General features: G+C 40.6%; 1 protein-coding gene across 1 annotated transcript in view; it reads left to right on the top strand.

Moving 5' to 3' along the window:
* Positions 1 to 25,177, top strand: part of mrps5 (mitochondrial ribosomal protein S5) — a 39,685-nt gene extending 14,508 nt beyond the window's left edge. The window contains exons 6-12 of the mRNA XM_088351411.1: positions 567 to 601; positions 9,870 to 9,960; positions 13,889 to 13,935; positions 14,134 to 14,191; positions 20,226 to 20,288; positions 23,938 to 24,074; positions 24,791 to 25,177. Coding sequence (XP_088207537.1) covers positions 567 to 601; positions 9,870 to 9,960; positions 13,889 to 13,935; positions 14,134 to 14,191; positions 20,226 to 20,288; positions 23,938 to 24,074; positions 24,791 to 25,015 — 656 coding nt within the window. The 3' untranslated portion in view covers positions 25,016 to 25,177. The remainder of the gene's footprint in view (positions 1 to 566; positions 602 to 9,869; positions 9,961 to 13,888; positions 13,936 to 14,133; positions 14,192 to 20,225; positions 20,289 to 23,937; positions 24,075 to 24,790) is intronic.
* The last annotated feature ends 1,054 nt before the right edge of the window (positions 25,178 to 26,231 follow it).

Below are 26,231 nucleotides of genomic sequence, written 5' to 3'. Positions count from 1 at the left end.
ATTCGCGCGTCACCAAACTACTGCCATGATATGTAACGTCTGCTTGTAAATGTTGCAGGTAGTCTTTTTATTCGCCGCATCCAGGATAAAATGTTCCAAAACTTTTGAACTTTTGGTACAAGTACTTAGTTTTGACGGCGCCATTTCTGAACGTTTATGCTAACGCACAAGGCAGAGACGCTATGTGCATGCATAACTCTCAGATGAGATTATTTTCCTGTAGCGATGCGTTTCAAAAACGTGTCTGGTAACAGTGAAGATCATTGTCACCTATTTTTATTATCTACTTTTATCGACAACTTGAACTAATCTTTGCAGCCCTAGTGCAGGGATGGAAGACACTCTGCTTAGCTCACTTTCTTCCAAAAATATTGTGTATGTGCTTCTGTCTTGTTATTCCAATATTGTTTTCACAAGTACAATCTTGTGTGATATTATTTAAAACTGCTGTATAGCTGAAAGAAATCCCATTTTGGACATCAATCAGAATGATGAGATTTTTGGTTGTTCCAGCTTGTTTTATTTTTGGCATTAACGTTTTTCTTCGATCCTGTTTTTATTTTTAGAAAAATATGAAGACTTCGACTCTCGTGTTATAGAGGTGAGTGTTATTCATCATATGGCGTCATACAAGATGGTAAAATTTTCAAATCAAATGATGAAAAGGGTATTCATTGCTATAAAATAAATGCATTCGGTATTGTGAATGGACATCCTTATGTGTTTGTGTGGGTTTAGAAACTAAACACAGTGCGTGTGTCAATATAAAGATAATCAGGGTTTGTACGGCTGCTTGAAATCCGTATAAACGCTTGAATTTCAATTGTCTGTTCTCAAGCTCAGGAAAATTCTTGCATTTTGGGTGAAGTGCTTGAAAATGCTTGAAATTCTTGCCATTTTTCTCTGCAGTCTGACTCGATAGACCACAAATTAAACGAAGCAAATGAAAAAATATTAAAACAATAGAGTTGGCAGCTGTGATTGCATGCCTTTTTCATGTAAAGTGCCATCTCCCTCTCCGTGTGCGTTAGGACAGGTGCATCAAAGAGTGCAGAAGACAGATTTCCATATGTTTCACAATATAATATGCACCCGATTATAAGATGCCACCTAAAAAGTAGTAGGTTTTTTTTTTTTCAAATATTTATTTAATTCTTAAGGTCTACCTAGCCGCTAGGTCCTAGCGCATGGAATCCAGAGTAGTGTCAGAGCTCCGGTCGCACATAAAATAAAGGTCTGTATTGCCGCATTGATTGAACAGTCGGCATTTATCACTGATAAATATTTTATACAATTGCATAACATTGGATGCAACTGAAAGGGAAGCAATATCGCGGCGTGGAGTGCGCCGGACCTCATCCACTAGACCAGGGGTTGTAAATTTAATCTAGCTTGGGGGCCACAATGTGGGCGCCACATGATAGAAAAAAAGTCACGAGGGGGAGATGACTCGATGAGAGAGAGGGGGGGAGAGGAGAGAGAGAGAATTAGAAAGAAGAAAGAAAAAAAAGAGTGCAAGAGAGAGTGAGTAAGGCAGAATGAACGAGAGAGACGTAAAGAAATAGAGAAACGACAGAGAGTAAAAGAAAGTAACAGAGAAAAAAGAGTGAAAGAGCAAAAATAAAGAGAGAAAAGGAGAGATGGATTGAAAAGAGACCAAGAAACATAAAGAAAGGGAAGAGAGTAATAGAAAAAGACTCTGAAAGAGTGAAAAAGAGAGAAAGTAAAATAGCGCCATTTGCTTTGCGAGTGACACCTGTTTTTTTTTAAAGTTAAAGTGGTCGTATTTCAAACTGCAGCTGATTATTCTTTTGTGCTTCCCTGTAGTAAGAAGCAGATGCTTATTTTTACTACCCGTTCCTCTTCACTTTTAAGTACATTTTACAGCTTCTCTTCTCCTCTTGTGTCTAATATAACAAAGTCTCATGGATAAAAATATTACATAGGTCAGTTATCAATAATTAAAATAATAACAATTACCCGCGACCCTAATGAGGATAAGCGGTACGGATAATGGATAGATGGATGATTACAATTGTCACATATTTTATACACTAATCTTCGTAGTACCCATCCCTCAATGTCATAATGCCACGAGTCACCAAACATCACTGCGGCACCAACGATAACAACAATAGTAATAATGTTAATAATAACAGTTATGATATAGATAGAGATAGATACTGTAGATAGATACTTTATTCATCCCCGTAGGGAAATTCACACTTCCTTGTTGGATACTCTGAACACCTCTTGCTCAGTCGATACATCCAGTCAAGGAAGTCAGCACATCCCCGAACAAGATGTTGACCATACTGCAAGTGAAAATACGGAAAGCCCATCACGGTGCTCTGAAAACATGATCCCTTTGGGTATGGGCCCACCAGACACTGTCCTCCCAGACGAGACCACATTGAACACTGACCATCCGGACACCGTCTCCCCTGATACTGACTGTTTAGACTTGACTGTCCTAGACCCTCAAGCTCAGGTTATTTGTACTCAACCTAGCCGTTATGATCTTAGGGTCCGCCAGTCCATCAGGCCTCCGAGTCGTCTTATTTGTCAGCTGAATGACCAATTTGTAGGTGACAATTCGCAATATCTGTTAGTTCCTTGTTTAAGTTCTTTAGAGATGCACTTTCAGTTTGAGTAACAAAGCTTGAGCAAGAAACACGAATTGTGCCTATGTGAGCACTTAAAACTACAGGAACAATGTTTGATACTTCAGAGATGTAACGGGCATCTTTGAGTCTGTGCTTAGTTAGGAGTTTGATTGCCTCCTTTCTTTTCACACTCCTTTTTGGGAGAGTTTTAGAACTGACATGCACTTCAGTTTGTTCCTTGTAATACTGTACCAGTTGTCGGGTCCTTTTTTTCATCAGTATTTGCACTTTTGGCATGTGATTTTTTTCTGTTTAGTGTAGCACTCCCATATTTAGCAGAATTACACGGGGGTTTATGTAACGGGTGTAGTAATAACTTTTGTTTTATTGAAATTCCTCCTGGAATATGTGTATAGTTTTTGGTAAATGTCCTGCAATGATGAGTCCAACAGTGCCATCTGCTGGTATGGGGTGGGGTTTGGTTTTGGCTTTTGACATGTGACCGGGAGGCGGGGTTTGTTGGCAGTCTTACCAGAGAGAACTGCAATGGTAAGACACATCTTTTGGTGCTCCACAAAAGAAGTTAATTTTAAACATTATAACCCCAGCTGACAAATCTCTCAACATGCACAAGTAATGTGATTGATATTGTCAAGCTGTTTAGGTTTATTTTCGTTTTGTTTCTGTTTTACTAAATATTAATTCCCCTTGTAGAGATCAAAGCCAGCAGAATAGCTAATGTTGTGACTCATCCATTTGCAGGTAAATTGTACCCGTTTTTTATACTCATTATTGTTTTTATTTCTATTTTCTCCTATACATTAAAAAGGATGATGTTGGTTAAAATTCAGACGAAAGAAAAATATGTTGAATCCATTGTAAACGTTAAAAATCCACTATACGATCTCTTGTTAAAAGTATCTTGTTAAAATGGATGTAAAAATGTATTGTGATATTCTAAAATGTATTTTATGTAAAGTGAAAAGAAAGCTCTTTGATATGCTTTGTTGGCAGTCTTACCAGAGAGAACTGCAATGAGATCCGAGATTTAGTACGGAAATCTATTATAATCTCCTTAGTTTTACCTACATTCAATAACAGATTACTCTCATGACACCAGGTGGAAAGTGAATCAATTTCTGCTCGGTATTCAGTTTCGTCTCCATTTGAAATAAAGCCAGTAACCGTGGTGTCGTCTGCATATTTAGCGAATAGTGAATGATCAGAATTGGGTTGACAATCCTGTGTGAATAGGGAAAACAAAGTTGGAGACAATGAACAGCCCTGAGGCGTACCAGTGTTGAGGACAATAGAACATGAATCTCTCTCTCTGGACTGTTCTCTATTGAGAAGGAAATCTAAAATTTAATTTGATAGTAAAACGGGAAAATTGAGGTCATGAACAAGTTTAAAATGAAGTTTAGAAGTTATGATAGTGTTGAAAGCCAAACTAAAATCAATGAATAAAACCCTAACATATGAATTCCTATGCTCAAGATCACTTACGATCTCATGAATACAAATTGAAACGGCATCATCTACACCATATTGACTTTCATTAATCAATTTATGTTTATCGATAAATTTTTCTAGTCTATCATTGTAAAGTATATTTTAGATAACTGAGGGAGCAGAAATACCGGTCTACAGTTTGTAAAAATGTGTTTTTCTATTTTTGTATATTGGTATATCTTTTGTTATTTTCATTTGATTTTGATTTGCCTGTTAGAAATGATAGATTATATATGTATGTCAATGGTTTCACAATGCTATTTATTATTTGCTTAACTAATACCATATCGATGTCAAAACAATCCATAAACGTTTTGTTTTTACAGTTGTTTACCACGTCTAAGATCTCTGATTCCGTAACCCAGATAAAAACATGGTCTTGGAGTTAATTTTTATCAGTGACTCAAATAGCTTACTACTGCACTCTGGGATATTTGCAGCCAGCTCTGGTCCACCATTTACAAAATAACTATTGAAATTCTCCACAACTTAATTTAAATTATAATTTTCACTGTTCTTATCAATAAAATAGTTTGGATATGCATTACTTACATTCTTTCCTTTTATTATCCTATTTAATATATTCCAAATACCTTTAATATGACTTTTCTTATTATGTAATTAATTGATATAGTATAATTTCTTGATTTCTCTTATTATTCTTGTCAATTTGTGTTTATACGTTTTATATCAGGATTCGGCTTCCTCAGTTCTTAGTTTAATACATTTTCTATATAAGGTGTTTTTTTTTCTTACAAGCATTATATAAACCATTAGTTATCCATGGATGCTTTACAGATTTATTCTTATTAGTTTTTCTCATTGGGCAGTTTTTTTATGCTTGTTGGTAAATATTTCCAAAAATATGTCAAACGCACAGTCCACATCATCTGTACCATGTATAGCATTCCAGTTTTGATTACCTCAGTCCTCATAGAGTGATATAATAGTCTCTTCAGTTCTAACTCGTTTGTAAACATATTCCATAGTTGATTTTTGTCTTGTAACCTTTTCATCGTACACTGTAAATACTGGTAGGTGATCAGAAATGTCACAAACCAGTAATCCGCTGACGTCTGTAAATTCAATATTATTGGTAAATATATTGTCAATGAGTGTTGCACTGTGTGAAGTAATTCTACTAGGCTTAACATAGTTGGGTAATAACTCATACTGTGCATTATGTTAATATAGTCATCAATGTTTGTATGTTTGTTTGGATTCATTAAATCTATGTTGAAATCTCCACACTATTTTTAGTCCTGGTACCAAATTGTCAGACATTAACCCGGTCTGTGGTATAGGCGACTCTTAAAGTCTTGACGAAAACCACAAGACTCTGAACTGAATAGCGGGAAAAAACATTGTGGGAAGTAATTTGGTTGTTTTAAACTGAATAAAGTTAACGGCATTGTGTGAAGTAATTCGTCCATCCTAAATGATATAAACAAACGCAAGGCTCCATGTATTCATTATGTATAGAGTGGGCTCCTTAGGACAATGACATCATCATGTAACAACTGAATACAGACGGCAAAGATTGGGGAAGAGAGACAAATCAAGAGAGAGAGGGAGGAAGAGAGAGAGGGGTGGTGACACAGGAAAACGAGATGGAGGAGGCAAATGGGCAGGAGAAAAGAGGTGAAGGATTGTGACAAGTGAAAAGGGATTCAGGGAGTGCAATAAAATTGGGGTGATATTAAAAAAAAAAATACGATTGAAGCGACGACCTTGCCGGTCGCCTCTTCTTGCTTCTGTTTGTTCCATTTTTGTGTTATATAATATTCCTTTGTCAGTGGAATGTGCAACCTTGAAAGTGGTGTTGCCTCAACAAAATAGTTGAATGAAAGACAGTCTACTAAACAACCCTGAATGAAATTAGATGAGAGTTGATGCTCATTCACTTAAAAAGTAATGCAGTTTGATAGTTGGTATTTGAAACAATGGAGAAAGTGCAACCTTTTTAGCATCTATGTTAGGGATCGACCGATATGGGTATTTCAGGGCCGATACCTATTATTAGTATTAAGAGGAGTCCGGTAATTGGCGTAAGAATTTTTTAATAATGCAAAAATGAAGAATATTTGCAGTCTTTGAAATAACGCTTGTAGGGACGCCCGCGGCGTGCATCTTTTACTTCGGGCGTACAACTTTGTCAACATCTCTGCCCAGGTGGCCGACAACCTTTTCAAGGAAAAAAAAAATCAAACGTTTGTTTTATTCCGATTTCGAAATCTTCTTTCGGTTTGGAAATTTCAGAATTTCGGTTCGTTTAGCAATTTGCATACTCTGCAGCCGATCAGAAGACATCGAATAACTTCGATATTGAGGTTCAGGCTTTAAGCATATTTAGATAGATAGATCGATACTTTAATTATCCCCGCAGGGAAATTCACATTTCCAGCAGCATCCCTGAGCTGAGAACAATACAATAATAAAGCAAAAAGAATACAATATACAAATACCCAATGGGACGTGCAAATGCCCACTGTAGCGTGTTATATAGAATATCTAAATAGTGCTACACAGAATACATATTGCAATAAAATTCGGTAATATGCAATGTAGGGGGTGTGGTTTAATGTGGGCTTTTACTCTGTCGGGTAGAGTTAAAGACCCTCATGGCATGAGGAAGAAAAGATCTCTTCAGTCTGTCCGTAGTACAAGACAGTGACAGCAGTCTGTCGCTGAAACTTCTCTTCTGTCTGGAGATAATGCTGTGTAGTGGATGCGATGGATTGTCCATGATTGACCGTAGCTTTTCCAGTGCCCGTCTCTCAGCTACTGTTGTCAGGCTGTCCAGCTCTGTGCCCACAACAGAGCTCACTTTCCTCACCAGTTTGAGACGAGAGGCATCCTTCTTGACGCTGCCTCCCCAACACGCTGTCGCATAGAAGAGGGCGCTTGCCACAACTGTCTCATAGAATATTTTCAGGAGCTTTTTGCAGATTTTGAAGGAGGCCAGCCTTCTGAGGAAGTAAAGTCTGCTTTGGCCTTTCCTACATAGAGCTTCTGTGTTGGCAGTCCATTTTTATTCCATTTATTCCTCAAGCACAACAAGAACATGGCTCCATTCAATACAACATGGCAATCAACAATAGCAAAACGAAATATGGTGCGTATGTAATAACGTCACACAATGGAAAACGTTTTACCGCAATATCACGGGTAAGCGCGCTATTAAATTGAAAAATCTTAGCAAAAGTGGACAAACAGAGAACACAAGAAAAATGGATAAGTTGGGAATCAAGCCAAATCCTCAGCCCCAGAATAAATATTCAAAGGAAGCAAATTTTATGTCGCTACAAAACGTAAACGTACATTGAAGCATCGTGGAAAGAGGATTTCACGTGGCTTGTAGCAAACATTGCATGAATGAAGATGAGTATGTATGTTTTTGCCGTACTAAGTACGTTTATTATGCATTTTAAGACCTGTACGACGTACAAGAAAATCTCTACGGAAAAACGCAAATTTGTCAATTATTGATACCATCCGGTATACACAGACTACCACCAAATGGCAAATCAATCAAGTCAAACGAGTTTGCCGCGATAGCTTCTATCTCGGTATCGTTTTTTTGTTGCAAACGAAGCGAGCGCTTTGATCATACTGCCCGCATGCGTCTGCCGTCTGGGCCAAATGGCCAAACCTGAATTAAAACGCCGTAAGTCATTCTGATCTGAAAACAACAGGCGGGGTTGATTGAGTAAATTTGAAATACATGTGGTCTTAAAAAACATAAGAGTTTCATGTGGTAGTTATGTAGTGAAAGGAAGTCAGTCTCTTTTTAGAGAAACTGCTTTTTTGGCACAACTCATTAAAGAGAACCGGCTCTCAAACGGGTCACTTGCTTTGATGCATTATATTACGAATTATTATGTTGTATAATGAAGTTAAGAAAAAAAGGAAGTATAAAAGGAGAAAATGGAAAAAAGACAGGTTTGTGGTTATCCCTTTAATCAGTAAATTACCAACAATAATTTAATGCAGAAAATGAATTAATAATTTAAATAAGAAAATGTATTATTCTACTTAATTATATTTGCATGTATTTTTCCTTCTACAGTAAATGTCCAAGCTACTTAATTTTTGACCTTTTTCATAATAAACCTCATTCATGTCGAGCAACTCAGTATCTCACAACAAAATGGTAATTAACAATATATATGATATAACGAAACACATGTACAATATAACATGTTAAACTACATAAACACGTTTGAAAAAAAAATATGGTGTAAGATTATTTTGTCTTTTGTAAGGGCTAAGACGACAGTTTGTAAGGGCATGGAGCCGTGGAGTTTGACAGGTATGGTAAATACAGATACATACTGATGGCAGATGGAAAATAGCGATGTCATATACATCCAATGAATGTTATAAGTAGATTTGAAATAAACTTAAAGTGTTCTGTAATGTATTCTGATTCTCAATCCTTAATACTTTGCAACAATTTTTTTTGCACTTAGTCGTCTTATTGTGTTTCAAGTTGTGAAAAATGGGGCAGGCAACTTTATGGCTGGGCAGGCAACTTTTCAGAGTTGTCTGCCCTGGTGTCCGGTAACTTTTTTTCACGAGTTTCAGACACTGATGTTTGTTATAAATTCAAATAAAACTTTAATAGCTTTCTGAAACCTTTTACACTTAATACATTAGAATTTCAACCCAACTAACATGACAAATCTTTCTCTTAAACCAAAACAAACTGTGCAGGAAATGAAATTATGTTTAGCAGAAACTTTTATAAAGGTACATACAACCATTATCTGCACCGCTTATCCTCAGTAGGATCGCAGGGGGTGCTGGAGCCCATCCCATCACAGCTATCTTCGGGCAGTGGGCATGGGAGATCGTGAACTGGTTGCTATCCAGTCGCTTTGCACAAAGGAACAGACAACTCACTCGCTCAATCAAACTTGTCAATTATACTGGCATGCATGTTTTTGGAACGTGGTAGGAAACCAGAGTAAACCCACGCAAGCACGGGGAGAACATGCTAACTCTCCATAGGAGGGAAGGTAGCTGGATTTGAACCCATGACCTCAAAACTGTTCCACGGATGCACTAACCACAGTGCTAGTAGGAGAGAGGAGGAGGTGGGGTGAGGAGTAGGAGCAAAGGGAGTCTCTGCTGCATGAGGTTCAATAATCGGCCCGTCGAATGAAAAACTGTATTACCGTATTTGTGTAATAATTAATCAATCAAAAAACATTTCTGACCAAAATCCTAAAACAATTTATGCGCTGGGAATTGTTACGTGGGTCATGGCGGTACCACAATCTAACCACTAGTGATACAGATGACAAATTTTGGAGAACGGAGAAAACAAAGTCGTATTGAAAGATATAAATAAATGCAGTCATATACATCATAGTTGCTTCATCGGTAAAAATAGTGTCATAATGATATACAATCTAATGCTTCTTCGTTATCTGTATCACTAGTGGTCTATTGGTTAGGTCTAGACGCTCTCACCTGAATTTGATTTCTATATCATGCAATGTTTTGTTTAGTGAGCAACAATTTTTGACTGATTAATCATTGCACTAATATATACTGTAAGTGTGTAAGATATGCAACGGTTACACACAAACAAATTTGGTAGTTCTTACTGTAATTTTAATTCCATGTGTCTTATAGTCCAGTGCGTCTTGTATATTAAAAGTTTATGTCAAAAAGACTAAGGGGGTGCGCCTGATAATCTCTCTTAGAGCCTTATGGTGTTTTTTTGTTGTTTTTGTGCTGCAGGTGAAGAGCGTTTTCAACATGACAGCAAAAGATGGCAGGAAGCGGTCCATCAGTTGTTTGGTCGCCGTGGGTAATGGTGAAGGCGCCGCAGGTACTGTATATAAACTCTCATTTTCCAATAATAAAAAACAAAAATATCAAGAGAACAGCGAAAACGGAGAAGATCAGCGGTTGAAGTTATTTATAATAGTTTAGTAGACACTCTAAGTACCGTAAATTCCAGACTATAAGCCGCTACTTTTTTTCCCTCACGTCCAACCCTGCGGCTTATTCAGTGATGCGGCCAATTTATGTAATTTTTCTAACGGCCGCCAGCGGCACTAGAGTACAAAAGGTAAGATTTAGAACGGTGGAATATATGCGCAGAGGAAGACTGCAACTTCTTGGCTTGTGGATAAATTAAATTAGCGTAAACATACCCTCATCATGCAAAATGCAAAAAGAAATGCACATCAAAAAATCCACCATCACCAACGTGTTCCGAAAAGCCAGTCTGCTGCTAACGGAGAAGAGGGCACAGAATCAGGAGTGGATGAGACTTCCAGCGACAGTGACAGCGCGAGTGAGGCTGCGGGAGCGTAGGACGACGTCTATATGACAAAGTTTCTTTCCGACACTGAGGAAGACGACTTTGATGGCTTCAGTTCTAAGAAGGGAGATGAGGACGGTTTACCGTGATTTTTACAAGTACAGTATGTTTTTTTAACAGACCCGTTTACTGTGTTGCGAGCGTGTTGCTACCATTAACTGCCCTGTCACAGGCACCCTTTGGGATGAATGTTATATTATTATTATTATTACTATTATTAAAGCTTTGAAAACTCTCTCGGTGTACCGTCTTTCTTTGTAAATATGTGTAACTGTCAGGTCGAACCCCCAACACTTTTTAATAAAAACCTTTCAACAGGTTGGTGATAACCTTTTGTGGTAAAACTCACTTCTACCTTTTCAGGTGGAGTTTTCTTGCCTACATGCATCCACAAAGGCTCACCATTTATTCCCTGTTGCTTTGGTATAATATACAATTACCTAGTGGTAATAGTATTCACTTTCACACTCACTTTCACTTTTATTTGAAGAACAAAGAACTTCCCTTGAGTTCTTTTTGAACAGAGAGGAACCCTTGTCCTTTGACGTAAGACTTCACTGTCTTATCTTTTAACGCTTCACCATGTAAAGAACTTCCCTTGAGTTCTTTTTGAAACGGAGAGGAACCTTTGCCCTCTTACTTAAGACTTAACTGTGTCTTAAAGATTTTCCCTTGAGTTCTTTTTGAAACTGAGAGGAACCCTTGCCCTCTTACTTAAGACTTCACTGTGTCTTAAGGCTCACTGGCCACGTTTCTCTTTTACCTAATAGTGCCTAGGATTTATTTTCTTAACTCTGTTTTGAATTCTTCACACTCATACCCTTTTACTTTAGTCACATGCTTTCCTTTTTAAAATAAAAGTTTTACTCACAATTCTCTGAGTCCTTGGACTTTCCGTCAACCTTCGGATCCCAACTTGTAAGGAAAGGACCAGTCCCGAAAAGAGTCTTAATGCTGTGGCCACAGACTTGCCTGGATCTTTTCTCACACGCTGGGATCGTCGGGTATCTTGGAATCCGGCTCTCGAAGGACCAAATAAATGTCAGGTCGAACCCCAACACTTTTTAATAAAAACCTGTATACAAAAAGGACAGAGAGAATTATTTATGATTATCTGCAGGGAAGCAAACAAGAGACTGTTTTTTATCACAGTGCCTCCAGCTCACTTCAAAGCAGTCTCTCGCCATCCTGCCTTTTATTCAAGAGAAAGGCATTTCCTAATTACAAGGTTGTTTCGGACTGCTAAACAGGAATGCATTTGAAAGTTAACTGTCCAGTCAAAACCAGTTTTCGTGCAAACACTTATTTGAAATGTGAATGATTAACTCTGTTTAATTACTCAAGGAGAGATCCGTGCCTCTTTGGGTAAAATCTGTAACTTATTCACACCATTGGTTCTCTACAGTGCAGTGGGAAACTTTGCTTGTGAGAACATACTATTTTGTAAGCACAATATTTCAAGCAAACATATAACACACATAAATGATAGTGAAATTGAATAACTTATGTACATTATTCCAACAGTAACCATGTATAATATGTATTTGCAACTGTATATTTCTGTATTGTATTTATTTGAGACACTTATTCTGATATGTTTTGCACGGGCGAATAAAAAAGAAGGGGCGAACAAACGCGGGGCTGACGGGAAGTGGGGTAAAGGTGAGACCTGTTTGTGGACGCGGCGGACAATAGTGGATATATATTTTTCCCACCCTTACCTTGGGAAATATACACTCTTTTCCTTGGATTACTGTCAACGGGACCCGGAGTCAGCAGGTCTGCATCAAACCTTAAGTACCGGTATAATTTTCCGTTCATTTTGGACTGTGATTTTTGGACTGTTTACTTTAATGAAGGACATTCAGTTTCAATCGCGGGACTTAAAGTTGGGTTTGGGTTAATTTTGTGTTTGTGTTACATTTTTTTTATGTGGGCGCATGCGGCTTATATACAGGTGCGGCTTGTGTAAGTACAAAATCGGTTTTCCTCTTAAAATGTGGTGGGTGCGACTTAAAATCAGGTGCGCTCCATAGTCCGTAATTTACGGTAAATAGAAAAACATAAATTAACTTGGAACCTAAAAAGAGAATAATAGAGGACTGGACAAAAAATCCTAACAATCTAAAACTGTAAATCTGTTTCAAAAGCCCTCCTCTAAGCCCTTAATTGTTCTTTTGGAAAAAAAGGTGAATATATTCTATCTTTTGTTTCAATCAGCAGAATCCTTTCCGTGGATGAATTTGAGAAGTGGAAATTTTTCTTTATTTTGGTCACAGCTTCTTATTAAGGTGGAATGATGGGCCCTCAAGTCAGACTAGTTAAGAACCAGTGTTTTAAAGTATTTTACTTTATAAAAATCATTTTTATTGAACATTGCATTATTACAAACAAAATTGACATGAAACAGTCAAACACTACAATTTAACACAGGAACAGAAAGTGCTGCAGAAAATTAATTAAATATATTGGGTAAAAGGGGGGTGAGTGGTTAGCGCGTCCCCGGCACAGTTCTAAAGTCATGGGATCAAATCCAGCTACCAGCCTTCCCATGTGGAGTTGCATGTTCTCCCTATGCTTGCGTGGGTTTCCTCCAGGTACCCCGGTAACTACATTCCCAAAAATATGCATGTCAGGTTTATTTTCCCTAGGTGTGAATAAGCGAGTGAGTTGTCTGTCCCTCTGTGCCCTGCAACTGGATGGCAACCAGTTCAGGGTGTCCCCTGCCCACTGCTCGAAGATGGCTGGGATGGGCTCCAGCACCCCCCGCAACCCTACAAGAGGATAAGTGGTGCACATAATGGATGGATGAATAAAGCCAAAAGAAAAGTAATAATTCCTACACAAGGGGTAGTCTTTTAAGCCTATTGTATATTTTTACACATTGGTAATGTTGATCATATTCAAAGATTTAACCCAAGAAAACATTCGTTGACAACAGTTTTAAAAGTGGGTAGAATATTTGATATTTTTTGGCAGATACAAGTTTTACTACACATAAAAATTGAATGTATTACACTTTCGTCATTTTTCAGTTGTGTGTGCTAAGTCTAAATGTAATGTGATCTTTGGATAAGGTAGTAGGAAAGATTTTTGCACATTTGCAGGTGGAGAGCATATGTATATTTGTATGTTTGTTTACTGTTCTTTGTCACTTTTTTATTGTTTTACATTATAAAATATTCTGTTGTGCACTATTTTTTCTGTCCAAAACTTCAATACTTGAATAAAGTCGGAAATTAAATATGTATCTTTTAAAAATCAGATTAATCGAAAGAATAATAGACCAATTCTACGGATATTAAAATAATTGTTAGTTTCAGCCGTATGAGGATTTACGGAAGAGAGTTAAGTAAAGATTTGTTTTGAGGAATGGTTTTCCTTTTTAATTTAGCTAGTTCTGAATGTGGGAACTGTTATTTGTGCGCAGGTTTTGCCTTGGGTAAGGCGGCAGACAGAAACACAGCTTTGAGGAAGGTAAGAGAAATGACAAATAGTTGACATTATGAATGCCTTCAGTGCCTGTCTTTGAAACACTAAAAGACATTAGTAGAATAATTCAAGGCGGAATTTTCCATGCAGCTTTTGCATAATAGGTCTCATTTTGTACATATTGCCTTGCTTGTATTTTGTTGACATATAGGCATCATTATTTGTACTTTTGTGTCTACAAAGGCAAAAAATCGAGCCATTCACTACTTGTACTACATAGAGAGATACAACAACCACACCAGTAAGTACCAGGGTTTGGACAGGTAATTGAAATCCTTGAAACTGCTTAAATTTTATTGCTTTTTCAAGGCCAGGAAAACTTTTGTGTGAAATGCTTGAAATTATTTCAATTGCCGTGCTTCCTGGCAGTCCGATTCGATAAACCACGATTTTAAATGAAGTCCATAAAAATGTCGCCGATGGTGGCTCCAGTCCTCATTATTGAGTTGTCGTGTGAACCGGTACCGTCCCCAACTGTCTCATTCAAGAGGGCAGGAATCTCAGACTAGTCATTGAAATTCCTGCTCCTTTTTTGAAGCGGCTATTTTGGCTCGGCCCAGAAACGGCTCCTCAGATTTTTTTTCCATGATATGTTATTAATAACAAGAAAATGTTACACACAAAATTATTAAGTAATTCGTTATTTCACGTGTTTTGCAAGGGATATCCACAGATCTACAAAAACAATTGTAAAATACAAAACAATTTTATCGTTTTGCACACTGAACAGATATAAATTCGAACGACTAGTTAAAAACAGCTCATATTGGGGCAGGGGCCTCAAACTATCATCCTGGGATCCGCAATTGGTTTGAGACCCCTGGTGTAAAGTTGAACGTGTCCTTAATCGATACAGTTGTGCTATAATGCGGCAAGACCATTTTCAGAGTTAGAAATTTCCAGTACAGAGATTACTTGTCAAAAAAAAAACGTTTTTTGAGTACTTTTATTTGCCAAACAAATACTTGAGCCCATACATTGTGTTTGTTCTTGAGCAATAAATAGATACATAAAGGTTACTACTTTGCAGGTTTAGAATATTGTGGGAAATTTTTGGAACGCAACAACCACGGAAAACGAGGGATTACTTTAAAAATATCAAACAAATGTTGTCAATTCAACTGCAATACTTGTCCTTTTTATTTATTACCTTTACAGAGAATTAATAAATATTTGCCTATGTCATATGAGCTAGTTTGAATAATCATGGGACTACTAGAGTTATTTCAAAAAACACCCTCAGGATGTTTTGAAGTTTGTGGTTTTGCAATTGAAAATAGAACAGTGTACACCAGGGGTCTCCCCCTCAAAGATTTTGACTATGTAACCCTATTTTTAATGAACCTGGGAATATAGTAACATCATAGTAATAACATGATAATTTGATGTTATTTTAGAAATTCAAATAAATAAATTCCAGTTCAAGGGCTTCAAGGACAAAAAAAAATCAAGTATTGATAATTATTTTCTAGCAATTATGAGAATAAGGTCAAAATCTGTTATGTATAAAGCAAATTTACTCAGCTTTATTGATATGTTTTATAATATAAAACAAATTTAAATTCCAACTTATGGGTTTTATAAAGCAAATGACCAAACAAATGCAGGTTTTTTTGCTAGCTATCTGTCATGATTACTGATGCTGGGCACGCGAGTCTGCTCCGTTTGCGCCAACAGCCATGAATGCTGATTGGCTGCTGACCTCTTTTTAAACCCCTGCCTTCCTATCAACAATTGTCAGTTCGGCTGCAAACCTCAGCTCTACGCTAGGCAAGCCCTTTTTGACTCCTGACTCATTCCTGCCTTGTTTCCCATTTGAGTCCCGGCGCCGACCTCTTTTCTGAACTCCTTTACGTCTCTGCTCCTCCCTCCCGGGCATCAACCTGTTTTTTCCCCGCTCTCGACACTGCCTTTGCTCGCCACGGATGTTCCACTGCCACATTCCAAGCGATCTGCTACCCGTGACCAACGATCACCGGATCGTGGGTGCAAGCCCTTTCCTCTTTCTAAATAAAGCCGAGTAAAACGAAAGCAATTGGGTCCCGTCTCCGTTTCATGTCCATGACAGTACGAACTGACCAGCAAAGGACCTGGCGGACGTTTCTCCAAGCGGGGATCGAGGCAACTCAGGGAAGTGGATCGCGCATCGCTATCCGTCGGGGAACGTCAACAGCGATTCTCCGAGGGTCTCTGTCTGTAGTGTGATGGAAAAGGACACTTCGTGCCCGTTAAAAGAGAAAGCTCGTCTGACATCGGAGGCGTCCGATTGAGCTCAGCCCTAATCCCGACCTTCAGAACCCCGAGACCCATCCTTGAAGCTCGTCTCCTGATTTCCGGCTCCCCCAGACTCTTATCGGCGCTGGTGGATTCCGGCGCAGAGGCCAATATACTCGACCCCGCCCTTGCCCGTCAGCTGGGGATGCAACTTGCTCCTCTTCCGACCCCAGTATCTGCCAGAGCTTTGGACGGTCATCTGTTGGGCACAGTCACGCAAATTATAGAGCCGGTGGAGATGAGGTTGTCCGGCAATCACCGGGAGTGGATACGCTTACACCTGCCCCCCGGTCAACGCTCGTCCTGGGACACCCGTGGTTGGTGCAGCACAACCCCCACCTCGTTTGGCGCTCGGGGTGGTTCTGGAATGGGGGGTCGAGTGTCACAGGACCTGCCTGCGCGCCGCCTCTCATCCCTACCGGCATGTGGCCTTAAACTCCACCAGACCTGTCCAAGGTTCCCGCCTGCTACCACCACCTAAGGGGGATCTTCAGTAAAGCCAAGGCCACCTCTCTGCTATAGACCTCCTGCCAGGCTCAACTCCTCCCCGGGGCCGTCTCTACTCCCTTTCAGCACCCGAGAGACAGGTCATGGAGGAGTATATCTCTCACGCCTTGGCAGCGAGCATCATACGGCCATCATCGTCGCCCGCAGGAGCGGGGTTCTTCTTCGTGGGGAAGAATGACACAACCTTACGCCCCTGCATCGATTACCGAGGTCTGAATGAGATCACGGTAAAGAATCTGTACCCCTTACCTTTGCTCTCCTCTGCCTTCGAACTGCTTCAGGGTTTTCACCAAACTGGACCACCGCAAAGCCTATCATCTGGTTCGTATCCGGGATGGTGACGAGTGGAAGACGGCATTCAACACCCTTACATGGCACTAAGAGTATTTGGTCATGCCCTTCGGCTTGACCAATGCCCCAGCCGTCTTCCAGTCCTTCGTCAACGACATGCTCCGTGACGCACTTAACCTGTTAGTGTTCGTTTACCTGGATGACGTCCTGATTTTCTCCAAGTCCCTGGAAGAACACACGCAGCACTTCCAGCTCGTCATTCGTAGCCTCCTAGAGAACTCGCTCTTCGTAAAGGCTTAAAAATCTGCGTTCCACGCCAAGACCGTGGCCTTCCTGGGATATATCTTGACGGAGGGTAGGCTTCAAATGGACCCCGCCAAGGTATCGGCAGTCACCTCCTGGCTCGTCCCCGACTGCCGGAAGAAACTCCAGCAGTTTCTCGGGTTTGCCAACTTCTACCACTGGTTCATTAGAAACTACAGTTCGGTGGCAGCCCCCCTCACGGCTCTATTACCAAGGAGCCGTTCCGATTGTCTACAGTGGCCAATGACGCCTTCACCGCCCTCAAGGCCCACTTCTCCACGGCTCCCATTCTCCAGGTGCCTGACCCCGAATGTCAACTCGTGGTAGAAGTGGATGCCTCGGATGTCGGGGTTGGTGCGGTCTTGTCCAAAAGGTCGGCTGAGGACCACAAGATGCACCCCTGTGCCTTCTTTTCACGGCGCTTGTCCCCTGCAGAGTGCAACTACGACATGGAAGACCTGTTGGCCATAAAACCGGTGGAGGGGGTTTCGGTTCCGTTCCTGGTATGGACTGATCACAAGAACCTACAATACATCCGCTCGGCAAAGCGCCTGAATCTGCGACAATCCCATTGGTCCTTGTTCTTCGCCCGGTTCAACTTCACCATTTCCTACCGCCCGCGGTCCCGTAATGTCAGGCCCGATGCCCTCTCCCGTCAGTTCCAGAAGGAGGACAATCTACCCCGGGGCCCGGCCATCCTCCCTGCTTCCCGTGTGGTAGCTACGCTCACCTGGGACATCCAGGACAGGGTCAGGGAGGCGCTCCGGGATCAAGCAGGCACCATTACCTGTCCTGAGGGGCGACTGTTCGTCCCGGAGGGCCTACGATCAGAGGTTTTCCAATGGGGACATGACTCCCGCCTGTCCTGCCACCCGGGGGCAGATCAGACCAGTAGTGTCTTTTCCTGACGCTTCTGCTGGCCATCCTTGGCGAAGGATGATCGAAAATATGTTAAGGCCCGTCAGACCTGCTCCAGAAACAAGTCATCTAATCGACCTCCCGCCGGCCTGCTTCAGCCCTTGCCTGTTCCCAATCGTCCCTGGTCTTAAATCTCGATAGACTTTGTGACTGAGCTGCCTGCTTCGGAGGGGATGACGACCATTCTCACGATTGTGGATCGATTCAGTAAGATGTTCCACTTGGATTTCATCCCCAGTCAAACGGCCAGTCACAGCGGATTACCCAGGAACTGGAGACGGCCCTCCGCTGCATGGTCTCCCGGGAACCTCTTTCCTGGGCTTGCAACTGGTGTGGGTGGAATATGCCCACAACTCACTGGTCAGCTCATCTACCGGCATGTTTCCATTTCAGTGCGTCTACGGCTATCAACCCAGCCTCTTTTCCAGCCAAGAGGAAGAGGTCTCCTGCCCTTCGGCGCTCTCTAACACCCGTCGCTGCACTTGGGCCCGGGCTCGCGCCGCTCTACTTCGGGCCGTCGATGCCTACTCAGTCGGGGCTAACCGTCGGAGGACACCTGGTCCCGTCTACCAAGTGGGCTAGAGGGTCTGGTTGGATTCCCACCCAGCAGATTCTGGACCGTTCCTGGATAACGGAGTTCCACCGTCAGCATCCCGACCAGCCTGCTCTCTGCCGAGGTCGCCTTCAGGGCACCCGCTCGTCAGCCCAGTTTCCTCCGGATCCTGCTTCTGCCACGCCCCCTGATGCTGACGATGGAGCCTCGGTCCATTCAGAGGAATTTTGATTTTTAGTATTCATCATCCAGTGGATGACTTTTGTTTTTGGTGTTTCTTTTTTTTCTGGGACCCCTGGTGCCACCTGTAAAGTTGGCTGTTTTGATATATGTGCATTTCTTAGAATTATTTAATATATAGCTCTTACAGCACCCCGTGATGCTGTTAATGGGGCGTCGACTCATTGGTGGATTACTTTTTTTTGTTTATTGTGTTCCTACTCGGTGGATTACTTTTGTTTTTAGGTGTTGGTACTTTTTTGTTTTTCTTTTTGGACTTCTAATGCCGTCCCTTGAGGGGGGGGTTCTGTCATGACTACTGATGCGGGGCACCTGAGTCTGCGCCATTGCCGCCAACAGCCACGGATGCTGATTGGCTGCTGACCTCTTTTTAAACCCCCGCCTTCCTATCAACAATTGTCAGTTCGGCTGCGAACCTCAGCTCTACGCTAGGCTAGCCCTTTTTGACTCCTGACGCATTTCCTGTCCTGTTTCCTGTTTGATTCCCGGCGCCGACATCTTTTCTGAACTCGTTTACGTCTCTGCTCCTCCATCCCGGCCATCGACCTGTTTTATCCCCGCTCTCGACACAGCCTTCGCTCGCCACAGAAGTGCCACTTCCACATTCCAAGCGAGTTGCTACCCATGACCGACGATCACCGTATTGTGGGTGCAAGCCCTTTCCTCCTTCTAAATAAAGCTGAGTAAAACAAACGCAATGGGGTCCGTCTCCGTTTCTGGTTACCTTTTTAGCAAGCTACATCTCTTTACATCATTTTTTCTGGTATCTAGCTAACATTTGATCTTTTTTGCTAGATATCAAGGTCGATTTTGGCCTCCTTTCTAGCTAGCTTTGTAGCTTTTTTATACCCTTTCTATCTGGCTATTTAGTTGTTGTTTTATTCTTTTCGCTAGCTATCTAGTTCCCTTTTAGTTTTTAGCTTGTTTACCTTTCTACCTAAATATCAAGCTATCCTCTGCAGTCCTTTGATTGTGATTAAGGGCTATACAAATAAATGTGACTTGACTTGACTTTAAGCTTATTTAGCAAGCCATCTAGCTAAGTTTCTGGTTAAGAAATTTATATTAAAGTGGTTGCCCTTTGCGCTGATTATTAACCAAAAGTATCTCTCAGTTTGGAGACCCCTGGTATACACCGTAATAGTTGTGTGAGAAAGTTGATAGCACCATTTTGTTTTGTAATCAACAGTTTATCATGACATCGAATCAAAGTTCAAAAGGACAAGTCTTCATATGAAAAAACAGAATGAAGGTACGCATTATTTTGTCACTACATTGGAAATGATTTTTATAAGGGTTTGTACAGGTGCTTGAAATCCTTGAAAAGGTTCAAATTTTAATGTTGCGTCTTCAAGGTCAGGAAATGCTTGAATTTTAGGTGAGGTGCTTGAAAATGCTTAACATTGTTACCATCGTCATGTTTTTGAGCAGTTTGACGCTATAGACCAGTGACTTTCTATCACTGTGCCGCGACACACTAGTGTGCCGTGAGAGATCGTCCGGATTTGCCGTGAGAAACTATCCAATGTCACTTTTTAAAATTTAAAATTTTATAAAACATTTATGAATCATTATCTGCAAATATTATGTCATCGTCAAGTATCTGTGTTGTAAAAACCGGGGGTATTATAAATTATATTGTAATTAAACATACTGTACAGTGTCATTTTATAACATTTTTGGTTAGTGGTGTGCTGCAAAATGTAAAAAACATGGCCTGGCTCAAAAAAGGTTGAAAAACACTGCGATAGACCACGCATTAAATGAAGGAAAATTAAAAAGTGTGTGAAAATGACATTGACATGCCTTCTGGTGGCTTGTAATTATGGCTTTATCATGTTTAGCATCACTGGTCGCCACCGTCTTTTTTGGCTTGGCTCTCTGACAAAAAAAGTGAATTGATTGGCGGTGTCCCTTATATCTAGATTGGGTGATGCTTAATGGCATTCAGTCCACGAAGTAAACATCAAGTCACAGTAGCAGTGTCTGAAATAACGTCTGCCCGGACGCGCGGGGCATGCATCTTTTGGGTTGGGCGTACAACTTACAAAACGTTTGCTTTATTCTGATTTCAAAATATTTGTTCAGTTTGGAAATTTCCGTTCGTTTGGCAAGTTGCGTACTCTGCAGCCATTCTGAAGTCTTCATCGAATAACTTCGTGCTTCCCGACTTTCCCGAGCGTTATAGGGTCGTGCATTTGCATATCATTTTCCAAGGTAGGCGCAAAGAGGACACAAGAAGTGGTTGGGAATCAAGCCAAAACCTCAGCCCCATAAGAAAGTTCAAACGAAGCTAACAAAATTTACGACACTACTAAAATTAAAAGTATCATGGAAAGGAGTTCAGGTGGCTTGCAGCAGATGACGCAACCCAAACATTGCATGAATGAAGATGAGTAAATACAGGTACATACTGATGGCAGAGGGAAAACAGCGATGTCATATCCATGCAATGAATGTTATAAGTAGATTTATAATAAACCTTTTATCCGGCTCCTCTGATTTTTTTTTTTTGGGTGGGGGTAATACAGGGAGTGCAGAATTATTAGGCAAGTTGTATTTTTGAGGATTAATTTTATTATTGAACAACAACTATGTTCTTAATGAACCCAAAAGTCTCATTAATATCAAAGCTGAATATTTTGGAAGTTGGAGTGGGGCTTTTTTAGTTTTAGCTATTTTAGGAGGATATCTGTGTGTGCAGGTGACTATTACTGTGCATAATTATTAGGCAACTTAACAAAAAACAAATGTATACCCATTTCAATTATTTATTTTCATCAGGGAAACCAATATAACAGCTCAATATTCACAAATATACATTTCTGACATTCAAAAACAAAACAAAAACAAATCAGTGACCAATATAGCCACCTTTCTTTGCAAGGACACTCAAAAGCCTGCCATCCATAGATTCTGTCAGTGCTTTGATCTGTTCACGATCAACATTGCGTGCAGCAGCAACCACAGCCTCCCAGACACTGTTCAGAGAGGTGTACTGTTTTCCCTCCTTGTAAATCTCACATTTGATGAGGGACCACAGGTTCTCTATGGGGTTCAGATCAGGTGAACAAGGAGGCCATGTCATTAGTTTTTCTTCTTTTAGACCCTTTCTTGCCAGCCACGCTGTGGAGTACTTGGATGCGTGTGATGGAGCGTTGTCCTGCATGAAAATCATGTTTTTCTTGAAGGATGCGGACTTCTTCCTGTACCACTGCTTGAAGAAGGTGTCTTCCAGAAACTGGCAGTAGGACTGGGAGTTGAGCTTGAGTCCATCCTCAACCCGAAAAGGCCCCACAAGCTCATCTTTGATGATACCAGCCCAAACCAGTACCCCACCTCCACCCTGCTGGCGTCTGAGGCGGACTGGAGCTCTCTGCCCTTTACCGATCCAGCCACGGGCCCATCCATCTGGCCCATCAAGACTCACTCTCATTTCATCAGTCCATAAAACCTTAGAAAAATCCGTCTTGAGATTTTTCTTGGCCCAGTCTTGACGTTTCAGCTTGTGTGTCTTGTTCAGTGGTGGTCGTTTTTCAGCCTTTCTTACCTTGGCCATGTCTCTGAGTATTGCACACCTTGTGCTTTTGGGCACTCCAGTGATGTTGCAGCTCTGAAATATGGCAAAACTGATGGCAAGTGGCATCTTGGCAGTTGTACGCTTGACTTTTCTCAGTTCACGGGCAGTTATTTTGCGCCTTGGTTTTTCTACACGCTTCTTGCGACCCTGTTGACTATTTTGAATGTAACGCTTGATTGTTCGATGATCACGCTTCAGAAGCTTGGCAATTTTAAGAGTGCTGCATCCCTCTGCAAGATATCTCACTATTTTTGACTTTTCAGAGCCTGTCAAGTCCCTCTTCTGACCCATTTTGCCAAAGGAAAGGAAGTTGCCTAATAATTATGCACACCTGATATAGGGTGTTGATGTCATTAGACCACACCCCTTCTCATTACAGAGATGCACATCACCTGATATGCTTAATTGGTAGTAGGCTTTCGAGCCTATACAGCTTGGAGTAAGACAACATGCATAAAGAGGATGATGTGGTCAAAATACTCATTTGCCTAATAATTCTGCACTCCCTGTATTATCAACAATAATAAAACATAATGCACCCAATTATTTTGTAATCTAATGTGTTTTGTAGGGGATCCCTGAAATACACATGAAATATAAGTTAGAATATTCACAGATCCACACAAAAAAAATATCTTTAGCTACTTACAACAGATTTAAAGTCAAACCTCAACACAAAATCCCTGAAAATGCAAAACAATAAAATCAAAATGAAAATATTTCCTCTTCAATGCTATAAATAAATGATAAAATACAAAACACCATTTATAATTGTATTCTAACCAATTTAGACACAGATAATCTGAAAAACATGAAAAATATATACATTAAAATAAGTAAGACAAAAATCAAACGATCAGCGGTCTGTAAGATTAAAACATTGAATGCACTCTTTTAGATGATATTGATTGTTCGGAACAGAGTCCTAGTTTGTCTCATTTTTTTTTTGTTTATATACTGTACATACAGTACTTTCTTGTTTTTTTGTTCTTCTGTATTTGATCATAAGTATTACCCAACACCTATAGAGCCCTTTCTGTGTTTGTAAACAAGTGTGACATATTGAAGCTGCACATGTATTGCAAAATGGCAGCGTTCACGTCAGTTTATAGCAGCCCATTTACACAAAAAGATTGTATATCATAAATAGGAAGAGTGCAAAATAGCATAAGGTATGTGCTTGATTATCAATGTCATCAAAATGTTTTTTATTTTGATTGCCACCAGATTCCTTCATTTGAAGGTACTGAAAAATTTGAAAAATTGGCTTTGAAAGTGCTTGAATTTTGTCATGAAAAGATTGTGCGAACCCTTCTTTCAGGTCACGGCCTTCACTGCCACCGCGCCATCATCACGCTGTGCAAGCTGATCGGCTTGAAGGACATGTACTGTAAAGTGAAAGGCTCTGTCAACCTGCTCAACATCACCAGGGCACTCTTCTCTGGCCTGGCCAAACAGGTAAGTTATCCTACTGCTCTTTTGGGCAGTTAATTATTTTAAAATGTATCCCATAAATTCCGGACTACAGAGCACACTTGATAAACCCTACAGCGGGCTGCTGGACTTTTGATAAACAATTACCTGTCTTTACAACGTCACCAGTCACTAAAATATGTCTTTCCACATAGCTTAGAAAAGATTAAATTCTTGGGATTTAGGCTATGATGACCATTTTAAAATACACTCATCACAGAAACATCTCGATCAGTCTGAGACAGGATAGCTGAAAACCATAAATGTAGCGTAACTTACCATTACAGTCCATCGTCAACTTCTTTGAATGTCAGCAAAAACTGTTACATCGAGGACAATCTGTGGTATGCAACCGTGTATTTACTCCAAAACACACGATTATGCCAACAGATAGGTAGGAATCCGCCTTAAAAATGTTTGCTTTGTTGGACGTTGCTTCTTGTAATTTGTTTGTTTCTCCACATTATTGTTAAATTATTCCCAATATGATAGTTAGAGCTCCCCTTTTTATTGACCCCTTTTCCATGATGAGGGCCAAATCGCAAAGTTACAATAAACTTGGTCTTCCTCAACACATTCCACATACCTCACTCTTACTGCTTGGGGGGCCCCTGGTGGCCATACGAAAAAATGCATAAATTGGCTGCATCGTCGCATAACGTTGAAGGGTTGAAAGCTCACCTCTGTCATTCATCTCTTAGGATACCCACCAGATGCTAGCAGACAAAAAGCACCTGCATGTGGTGGAGTTCCGGCAGGAGCGAGGTCCACTGCCCATGGTGGTAGCCTCTCCCAAAGGGGGAGCGAGGGCCGAGCCGGAACCTGCGGATGACATCCCAGACACACGACTGCACTGGAATGACGTGCGTGCCAACCAGGGACTCAAACGCTCCCCCTGGACTGGCGTAAAGCGCTCCATCTGGTAGAAAATCCTTTCATATGAAAAGCTCATTTTTGTTATTATTTTGTCATCTTGTGAATGAATTGTATAATATAGTAATCATGATTAAATATCACAAGGCCAACATTATAGCTTATGTGTATTTGATTTTGATTTGCATTTAAATAAAATGTAACTAGTAAAATAACTCATGATTGTTTCTTTGTTTTTTTAAATGAGACTCAGAAAATCAGCATACAAAATTTGTCTTTGTTGTTGGAGTAACCCAGCCGTGTCAAACATGCAGGATCATTCAATCCGGCCCACTGTGAATTTCTGAGTATGTCAAAAAAAGTAGAAATTCTTTAGGTCATACCTATTGATAGTTATGATTTTCTAATAAATACAAGCTGGGGCAAATATGAGAAGTTAATAAATTATTCTAACAAGCAATTTATTGAACAATTGAATTAAAGAGCAGAGTTTATTTCAAAACTCGTCTCGCCTTTTTGGAGCACCTCATACGTTTTTAGATTACTATGCCAGGAAAACGGATAGAAAACCTTGTTTAGTTATTCTAAAGGGTGGCTACACACACTTAAGGTGAATTATTTTTTGATCATTCAATATACTTTAATCAAGACACACACACACACACACTTGGAATTATGGACTTTTCTTTTACTAATCATCTACTGTAGAAGCTTGAAGAGAACACAAAACACTAGTAATAAAACAAAATAAAGAAAGTGAGAACTTAGACTGGCACCATTTGGATAGACAACATGGGCTTGATTATAACGTTATGGTATTTTGATAAAGTTGCCCATTTCACGTCACACCAATACAATACCTAGCATAAATAAGATGTTTTGCTTAGATGAAGATGACGGCCCAGTGTTTCATGTCCTCTGCTGCAGAGCGATGAGGAATCCTCGTAGGCTTGAAAGCCGGTTGGGACGAGGATCGCAGGATGCAGTGTTAAAGGAGAGATTGACTGCTGGTGGCTTGAGGCTTCTCTGAGGTTGCTGGCTTTGTCCTACTGGTTTGGCCTCTACCTTGGTCAAGCTTCATTGCTGATTTGGCAAGGTTCTCTGGCTGCTTGCTGAGCTGAGACTTGGTCAGGACCGGCCAGGATTTTGATCCAGTTATTCTTGTTAGGATATGCCCTGTTGCCTTCTGGCTGGCCATATTCAGACTGCCCTTGCATGGTGAGACGTGTACCAGCCCTCAGTTCCCGTCTCCTGGGAGGGCCGGACTCC

This window comes from Urocampus carinirostris, chromosome 13 (assembly GCF_059441175.1).
Source record: "Urocampus carinirostris isolate Australia breed hairy pipefish chromosome 13, RoL_Ucar_1.0, whole genome shotgun sequence".
NCBI lineage: Eukaryota > Metazoa > Chordata > Actinopteri > Syngnathiformes > Syngnathidae > Urocampus > Urocampus carinirostris.
This window is presented reverse-complemented; position numbering and strand designations above follow the sequence as displayed.